At 32.3% G+C, this 9,820-nt stretch overlaps 1 protein-coding gene across 1 annotated transcript; it reads right to left on the bottom strand.

The window, feature by feature from the left end:
• Positions 1-757: 757 nt before the first annotated feature.
• Positions 758-8,224, bottom strand: LOC134686263 (uncharacterized). The gene is made up of 4 exons (XM_063545933.1): positions 8,072-8,224; positions 7,505-7,745; positions 1,967-2,119; positions 758-1,148 (listed from the first exon to the last, which is right to left on the bottom strand). The coding sequence occupies exons 2-4, from the start codon at positions 7,722-7,724 to the stop codon at positions 931-933; spliced, it is 591 nt and encodes a 196-aa protein (XP_063402003.1). The 5' UTR covers positions 7,725-7,745; positions 8,072-8,224; the 3' UTR covers positions 758-930.
• Positions 8,225-9,820: the final 1,596 nt, after the last annotated feature.

Here is a 9,820-nt window from a genome sequence, read left to right as displayed (position 1 = left end):
GAATCTGTTCGCCCTTTCGTAACACATGATATAAACACCGGTGTTTTATGGGATTTGAGTTGATCAATCTTTAGTTTTTAATGTCAGTTTATTTTCGAATTATGTGTGTGAATATCCTTTGGTATATCCTTTTGCCTCTTTTTTTAGCAAATGTAACGGGCGATTTTGATATTTATCTTTCAAGTGTAAGCTCCTATAAATAATATCAATTGTGTACGTCAGTAGGGCTTTTCTTGTTATATCTCCATCAGGAACGTACAAACCAAGATAAGCTACTTTACATATAGGAACATGATTGATTTTGGAGCCATTATTTGTGTGCTTGTCCAAAATAGTTTTTCACCAAAAAAACTTAAGACTAAAATAGATTGTGAGTATATTGAATTGTTCATTTTGTCGATCAATCTAAGTCGTAAGCTTTTTTTGTGAAACTGACTCATGTTATTGAATGGTTGGCATTTTCGTTGTTCTTCATTTTTTTTTTAAAGTTTTTAATAGTTTGTTATTGTGTGTTGCTTCAATGTACTACACTGCTGTTAAGGCTCATGTTAGGGAAGGGTTGGCGCCTCCAAACCACGCCACATTATGTATGTGCATGTCCAAAGTTGTGAGCCTGTTTTCCAGCTGTTGTTTTTGATGCATGTCTGTCATATTTGTTTTTTTGCAAATCGTTTTGGTATACTAGACTCGACCGTTAGTTTTCTCAATGATATTGTTCATATTGTTTTATATCGGCGACTATCATTGACGACTATGGTTAAAGCTTAAATTTGCCTTTCATTTATTGAATAAATGTGGAAATTTTTACCCCAAAGCAAGATCATAACCGATTCATACATTGTTATTCAGGCTGACAAAAGTTTGTGACACTTTATTATGATCAAAGAGAATAATTTAACTTATTTAACACAAAAGAACCATCCGATAATGTTAGTTATGTGAAATTAGTGGCTGACGATTCCTCTTCCTTTCCAGCACACACAATCTATAAATGAGGTCCATTATCTGGAAGATAGCGGCTAAACCAGTCAGACACATTGCTATTACGCATAATGTATATGAGGAACCATAAAATGGTTCAGTTAATGAGTCAGCTATTTCACGTGCAATATTTGGATACAAAGCGACTCCTATGGAAATACACACCACTGAAAAAAACAAATGGGTCATATTCGAAATAACATTATAAAAAAAACCTTTAAAATAACCTGCTACGCGGATTATTCAGTGTGCACCACATTTTTTAATGCCATTTCTTCATAGACAGAAAAAAAAATATTACAGTCATTCCTTAATTATGTCTCTTCTTTTTTCTTTTCTTTAATTGTATGCATAGAACCAAGAACAAGGTACTAATAAATATCTGGAACCCAGTCTTAAACGATGCGCTGGTATATGTTTTGGATGACGACTTTAACATTGTTTTCTTACATTACTGGTACATGTATAATCTGAGTAAAAGCCTAATGAAATAATTAGAAATTAAACAGATAGCACTGTTTCTGTTGTTCCTCATCTTCTAGCTATTTTCGGGTCTCCAACAACGATGTCAATATAATATCGTATAATTATATAAATTGTCTAATCGTTTTATGATTTTATCATGATTGTACTTTTTGTCCGTTCTGATAGGTGTTTCTCGACGTTTTTGTTTGTTTACTATGTTACAGTTGTATTCTGTTAATATTTAAAATCACTGGCACTTGCTGATAAATTTTTTCACAGGATCTGAGATGCGATTAGTGGTCTTTAAAGATGTTTTGAAAAATTAGTCGTTTCAGATTATAATAACGCAATTCTGTAAAATATATATTCAAAAGCGTACAACACGTTGTAATTGGTTACATTATCCATAAACAATTGAAATTTAACCAATGAAGTGATGCTATTTATCAATTTGGAGTGTAAAGGATGCAATTACATGTTGATTCTAAAATGGTTAATTATAAACATAAATTAGACTTACCAGCAACTAAAGTAATTACGATTCCAAAAATTCGTAATATTCTTCTTTCAGTAGGCTTGCATCGTAGACACAAACTGAATGCAACACAAAATATCGATGCTAGGATAGAAAGGAGTCCAAGTATAAGCATAGACTTACATACTTTTAACTCATCTGAAAGGACAAGTACAAAATGTAATAAGCATATTAGATATTATGATACCTCAGTTATTATTTTCTATATTAAATAAGTACACAATATTCCGACTATTTTTCGAATTGCATGTGTTTATCTGTTTGATCGGTCACTAGTGTTTAACTTTTTGACCGCAAGTATCATATTTTTCCCGCGGAAATTCAAATGCAGCTTCGGAATCTGAAGATTTTTCAAATACCGCGAGAGTGAGTACGACGTCGCGTGTATCTTGGGTTCACTTAGCATTTCAGAATACATGCAGCAAATGTGAGACAGCATGGTTGTGTTTCTGCTTTTTATATGACGGTAGTTGATCTGTCCCGCCATTTACTGTCGGTGGTCTTTTTCGATAAAATAAAAAAAAACTTGCAAACTAGATATCAAATAGTAAGTAGGAAACAACTATTGCCCTCGGCTACGCAACTGGGCAATAATTGCATCTCGGATAACAATAAACGTACTATTCCACTCATACCCTGTCAATAAGTATAGATTATAACATGGCATTTTTTATATCAAACCCTTTATCGGCCAAAGGTTGTGATATCAGCCCAAGAGCCGGAGGCTCGAGTGCTGATATCATGAACGAGGGCCGATAAAGGGTCTGATATGAAAAATGACACGTAATTATCATTTTATCATATACTTCAGCAGAAAATATACAGACAAGAAATATTAAAATTTAATTTTTGTTTGTCTTTGAACTTTCAGAAAATATTTACAGACAACCAAAACAAATTCTTTACTTTAATTGTTTTATTGATAAAAAACATTTTATTTGTTTTTTCATGTTCTTCAATAATATTGTCACCTCATTTTAGTCTTTCAACGCAAGTTTAACTTAATTCATTTTTGCTCCTCAACTATTTTGGGAAAAGTCTTATCAATTGCCGTTTTCCGCGTTCTGTTGTCTTTTTCAATCAAATTTCCGGAAATGCACGAAGTTGCATGCGATAAACGTCACGGAAATTAACGGAAAGACATGTGATAGTATAGTCTTCTGATGCATGCATGACAGGTTGTGGTGGCATGTTCAAAGAACATTTTTTTTCATGTTGAATTCCCTGATGCTATTGTTAATGAACAGCTTCATATTAATGCATTAGAAATGTTAACAGTAGTGGTATGCCTGAAATTATGGGGAACTAAATTGAGAGGAAAGAGAATTATGATTAAATGTGATAACCAGGTTACAGTAACAGTAATTAACACTGGAAGATCAAGAAATCAGTTTTTACAATCTTGTTTGCGTGAGATTTGTTTTGTAGCCGCCATTAACGAATTTGAGTTGAGGGCAGTTCACATTGCAGGTGTTGACAATCGTTTAGCTGATATGTTGTCTCGCTGGCATTTACATAGTAATTATGCTAAAACATTTTTTGAAGAGACAAAATATATACATTTAGAAGAATTTGAAGTGACAAATGAGTTGTTTCAGTTTATTCATGAATGGTAAATTACGTTTTCAGATAGACAAATCAGAGAACTAGAAAGGGATGTAAAGATATCGACATTATCAGCCTTTGCTGTAGGAACAAAAAAGAATTTATTGGTTCAGTGGCGAGCCTTTTTGCTTTTTTGTACATTTTTTAATTTAAATGAATGTCCTGTTTCATTAAAAACGATCTGTTTGTTTATTCAATTTTTGAGTAGATCGTTTAAATCAGTAAGTTCTATAAAAAATTATGTATGTGGGGTTAAAACTATGCATTTAATGTTAGACAAACCTTTTGTTCATTTAGATGAATTTTCTGTCAAGTTATTATTGAAAGGGATTGCTAGAGAGAAACAGCATTTACCAAAACAAGCGTTAGCTATTACTGTAGATATGTTATTAGATATTAATAGAGTTATAAATCACGACGATCCAAAGCAGTGCACTATATGGTGTTTATTTTTATTTGCCTTTTTCTTAATGGCGCGCAAATCTAATTTAGTACCTGATTCTAAAATGTCTTTTGACATAGATAAACAGTTAACCAGAAATAAAGTAATTTTAGAGGGTAATATTGCTATTGTAATTTTTAATTGGTCAAAAACCATACAGATGGGTAATAGAATTTTGAAGATACCATTGATTGAAAATACTAGTTCTGCATTATGTCCACTGAGAGCTTATAGAAATATGTGTAAATTAATTCCTGCCGCCGGAGATAGTCCAGCCTTTTTATTTCCTAGTAAACACAAGTTAGTTCCTGTGACTTATACAGATTTTCAGCGGTATATTAAGGAGTTTATTAGTAAGATAGGCAGGAATCCACGACTATTTTCTACTCATAGTTTCCGCCGAGGGGGTGCGACCTTTGCTTTTGAATCTAAGGTACCTGCAGAGTTAATACAAGTTCATGGTGATTGGGCAAGTGATGCCTATAAATTATATCTTCAATTTTCTTTATCCGAAAAAGTCTCTGTTGCTAAGGCCATGACTAAATTTATCCCTTAATTGCAGTAATGAAGAAGAGGGTGTTAATCTTATGTGACTCTATTGGGAAATATCTGGATGGGATGAAAGACACGGTTGTACAGAGTTTTAGTGGAGCTAATTTAGGTTACATTAAATATGTTATTGATAAGGAGTATATATATCTTCATGAGTTTGATAGCTTTTCGCATGTTATTTTACATTTTGGTACCAATGATATAGAGAAACATTCTATAGAGATTATTTTATGTAAATTTAGAAATTTGATATATAGTGTAAGAAATAGAAATAGAGACATAAATATCTTGATATCTTCCATTTTACCGCGACCAGTTGATTTTGTTCAGTTAGGATATAAGGTTGTTCAGATTAATAAAGCCTTAATTGGTATTTGTAAAGAGGAGAAAATAAGTTTCATTAAGTCTTATAGAAGATTTTTATTTAAGGGCTCTCCTAAAAGAGATTTATTTGCAATTAAAGATGGAGGTTTGCATTTAAATGAAGCTGGAGTTGCCCAGCTTAAGATGTGTTTTATTCATGTCATTTCACATTTGTAAATTGTATATGTTTAATTATGCAGTTGTAATTTATAGTATGTTAATTCTGATTTGTTCATATTTTGTAGATAACCATTCTAGTATGTGGCTTACAATGAAGTTCTTTATTCGTTGAGTCAGAAGATTTTCAAAGAAGTAACATATTCTTTGGATCTTCAGTAGGAGATTTACAAGAAAGTATCGTTTTGATTTCTTGAGTCTCGTCAGGCTTACACAAGTGTATATCAGTTTGTGGGTCTGAGTTATTGCTATTCTAAGAGTGTTTTGTTTTGTTTTAAGAATATATAGTTTTCTTTTTTTTATTATTTATTTTTCTTTTTCTTTTTTTTTTCTTTTTGTCTTTTGCGGGCTTGTTTGGCGGTTTATTTTTGTAGGGCCCGCAATTGTGTTTACTCTATGGCATGTATGTGTATAAATTATTTGTTAAATGAACTGGTACAATAATTTTCGGCCAAAATAAAAGTTTTATTTATCTTGTTTTATATTCTGAGCCAAAGATAATTGTATAGTTTTTAATTCTAAAAACGCATAATTATATGCGAAGTTCGTTTTCTTCGACATTTCGTAATTCTCCACTATCTATAGTATATGTTCAGTGAGTACTTCTTAGTAACTTTGTAATCATTATTAGATATATTTTCGATTAGTTACCCTCCCACCCATCCCTAATGTTTAATTATTGTACTTGTGAGTTTAATATTGACAGATTTAATTTGTGCGGTTTATTTTTTGTAGGGCCCGCAATTGTGTTTACTCTATGGCATGTATGTGTATAAATTATTTGTTAAATGAACTGGTACAATAATTTTCGGCCAAAATAAAAGTTTTATTTATCTTGTTTTATATTCTGAGCCAAAGATAATTACATTCCGGAAGCAGTAAATAAAGGTACCTTTATCAACTCTTAAGAATCTGGTCAATAAACCTAGTAATCCTTTCATAGCCTTTGAATATGTTTAAATGTTATTGAACTGTAAAATTTTAGTAATATTTTAAACAAGTATATGATAAAAGCAATTCTACAACATTTTTGTGCTGACATTTAGAGTAAGTATAAATATGATAAGTGTTTTATGGCGTGTATCATCTTCACTAGTGATCAAATGGACGGATCCGAGTCCAGACAAAGCCGTTTGCATTGCGGTACAGCAGACTGTGATAGGTTTGCGTTCCAAAGTACTTGATCATCCCAAATAAGGCTACAGTTTTCTCACGGACAACTTCCGTCAGTGTCGGTTCATTGTCTGGTCACTGTCAAATGTCTGTCGGATCGCCATCGTTAGAATCAGGACGCTATCGAGATAGATTTGGTCGTTTTAACCATGGGGAAGATGCATAAGTCGGATTAGAATCGGATTGAGAACTGGATAAGCAGGACAAGTTCGGATGGGAACGGCTTACTTTCTAAACAGTATCTGATTGTTGTCGTGATTAAATGAATGTTTTTACAAATTTTAATAAAAGATTGAATTTCCAGCTCCGATTTAAAAGATTTTTATCAGACTTTTAATATATTTATTTTATCGGGAATGCTCCTAACAAGGACGGCAGTTAAAAAATCGTGAATGTGAGACCCAAGCTTAAAATGTAAACGTCTTCATATTTATTGGAAAGAATAATATTTAAAAGGTTACACCAAACTGAAATGTTTTTGACAATACAATGCACATAGATCGGGTACTTTCATAAATTCAAAATTACTGAAATCTTCAGTTTTAGCATTTTTGCTCATTTTTCATTTTCTTTATAAATACAGAAAAACATCAACTGGTTGATGAATACTTTCCTGCGCATGCTTTTGTCTAAAATGGAAGTGGTCGCATTTGTGTCCAGTCTATATAACTGAATGTTGAAGTAGATGATAATACATAACATATGTAAAGATTGCGACTGACCAGGAATGCGGACCCTGTAATGTTTTTAAAAAAATGTGAAAAGTGCCATTTTCAACAAACATGTATTTGAGGTTTTTTTTTATATAAATGTGGGCGTTTTGTTTTTTTTACCAAATCGGTTCAAATCTTTCACATGAACTAATTGAATCAGATGTACCTGAAATTTTAAGCCAAAATTGGCCTTTACAGGACCTTCTCTATTGTGAGCTGTTAGAAATAATTGATAATATTATTAAAGCCCTAAGCGTATTTACAAAAAAGAGCTGTGTCACTGTGAATTATAGATATTGTCGGAAGACTTTTTTGGAAACGGCCCTTGTGTAAAAACGGTCGTACCTCTTCAACTAATGTTTCATTTTTGATATTTTCATATAGAATAGAATTTACCGAAACATCGAAAGACTTTCCGTAAAAGTCATAAAAATTTACTGTTTATGGAACATACCAGGAAAGGGAGAATATTACATTTTGTACTGAGTATTAACAAACCTTTTTCTTTTGTTACTTTATTGACTGTTTCCTCACATTCTACTCCACGATCACCAACGTAGTCAAGGCAATGTTTCCATAACCCGCTGTAGGTTTTATATTTAACACCAATTGTCTCACTGAAGTAAGGCGTCGAAAGTCCAACTATAAACAATATCGAAGATACAACTAGCACTAACAGAGAAGCTCCTATAAAAATCAAATCCGGTTCATCTTCCATCTTTTGTAAAGGAACCCAAATCTAAAAAAAAAGAATTAACGCATGTCATAATCATACCCCACAACATATAAGACTTCGAATTCATTATACAGTAAAATGTTATTTTTCAGCTTGGCATCATTACTGTGGATTCATTAATATTCGTTGGATACCAATTTTCGTGGATTTCGTTGGTACAGGAGAACCACGAAATCAAATGATCAACGAAATACAAATTTCTGAATGGAATGTATGCAGACTTTGCCAAAACCACGAAATTAAGTATCCAAGAATATACAAGATTTCTTCAAACCACGAAAATTGGTACCCACGAAAATAAATGAATCCACATTAATTTAAAAACTAACCTGGCTCGTTTGATGATTTGTATCACACAATAAATCATAGGAATGGTCCTGTGTGTGCTTGGATTTTTTTCTGTTGACACTGCAGTGCAAGAGGAATTGCGGAAGATTTGTTTATCAGATCAGTAGAATGACGTCGTACGTAACAACCATTGTCTTACGTTACAATGTTGCAAGTAACTGCAGTGTGAACATGTCCTAAGTCAGGAATCTGATGTACAGTAGTTGTCGTTTGTTTATGTAATATATACGTGTTTCTCGTTTCTCGTTTTGTTTATATAGATTAGACCGTTGGTTTTCCCGTTTGAATGGTTTTACACTAGTAATTTTGGGGCCCTTTATAGCTTGTTGTTCGGTGTGAGCCAAGGCTCCGTGTTGAAGGCCGTACTTTAACCTATAATGGTTTAATTTTTAAATTGTTATTTAGATGGAGAGTTGTCTCATTGGCACTCACACCACATCTTCCTATATCTATGTGTAACGTCAAAAATTGGTTTTCGGAGAATCACCGTCATATATCTGCGATTGGTCACTTTTACTTCACTTTATATATTATATACTAGTTGAATAAAATTGTCATCCATTAATTTCACAGGGAAATCATTTAAGTAACATTTTCCGACGGATACTATGAGATTTATTAGTTTCTTGGAATCTTGGAAATTTCTTTTTTTTCATTTTTTTCATTTTTTTATGAGAAAAATTACGAAAATAAATAATTTCGATATGAATCGAAATTATTTATTTTCGTAATTTTTCTCATAAAAAAATTTTAAATAAAAAATTCCTTTATGTAATACTAATTGTTTGTGATATTCTATAAGATTAACCAGTGTTGAGGGCCGTCTTAAATTTACAATAGCAATAAGTTAATACATTTGTTTTGCCCCGTGTTGAAGGCATCGTTGTGACATTGCGACGAAGAACGTCAATAAAAGCGCTGCTCTTTTGCTTTTTGTGCTATTTGCTGTTTATGTTCATGTATGTGTCTACAACGCAGACCCAATATCCGGTGATAAATTTGTGTATCTTCTCTTTACATTGTATATGGGTATAGCTTTTGACGTTTTACGATAATCGGACGAAAGATCCAATATATTTATTTATATTTAGTCAGAGAAACTTGCATCTTGCATATATATATACTTACGAAATAGTTATCCCAATTGTTTTCTAAAGAAAGTATTTTTGGAACTTCTTTGTCCAAACTAATACGAAAAACCAAAGGTATCTTTTTCGTCCGCACTAAGTAATCATGCTACAACATAGTCATATGCTCTCAGATAAAAATTTTGGTTCCAGGCACCAAAAGCGTCCTGAATTTTCATTATATTATGACATTGTGGCAGAACTTATTCCTCTCAATAGAAAAGCGCATTCTTTTTTTTTCTGCATTAATTTAGTTGTCATTAGGAAAAGGCACGTAAAATATCAAAACACAAAAAGTCTTTTTAGTTTTTGTTTTCGTTCATTGATAACACATAAATCAGGCAGTTAATTTTGTCAATTGATTTGCTTTACATTTGTCACTTAGTAGTCTTTCAAAGCTAAGTGCTAAGCAGTATGATTTTTGCTCATTATTGAAGGTTGTACGGTGGCCAATAGTTGTTAACTTCTATGTCAGTAGGTCCCTGGTACAGATTTGTCTCATAGGCAATCAGACCTCACCTACTACATTGTAATTGTTATATCAAACAACTGCATCTCGTATATTTGTATTTGATGAACAGTATGTACACATAAACTATATAA

Source organism: Mytilus trossulus, chromosome 10 (assembly GCF_036588685.1).
Source record: "Mytilus trossulus isolate FHL-02 chromosome 10, PNRI_Mtr1.1.1.hap1, whole genome shotgun sequence".
NCBI lineage: Eukaryota > Metazoa > Mollusca > Bivalvia > Mytilida > Mytilidae > Mytilus > Mytilus trossulus.
Note: the sequence above shows the minus strand (reverse complement) of the source record. Positions and strands in the feature narration are given on the sequence as shown.

Coding starts and splice junctions, on each gene's coding strand:
- LOC134686263 (XM_063545933.1), bottom strand. CDS start 7,724: ATGGAAGATGAACCGGATTTGATTTTTATAGGAGCTTCTCTGTTAGTG. Junction 2,120..7,504: donor TAAAGTAACAAAAGAAAAAG/GTTTGTTAATAC, acceptor TTGTCCTTTCAG/ATGAGTTAAAAGTATGTAAG. Junction 1,149..1,966: donor CGTAATTACTTTAGTTGCTG/GTAAGTCTAATT, acceptor TGTTTTTTTCAG/TGGTGTGTATTTCCATAGGA.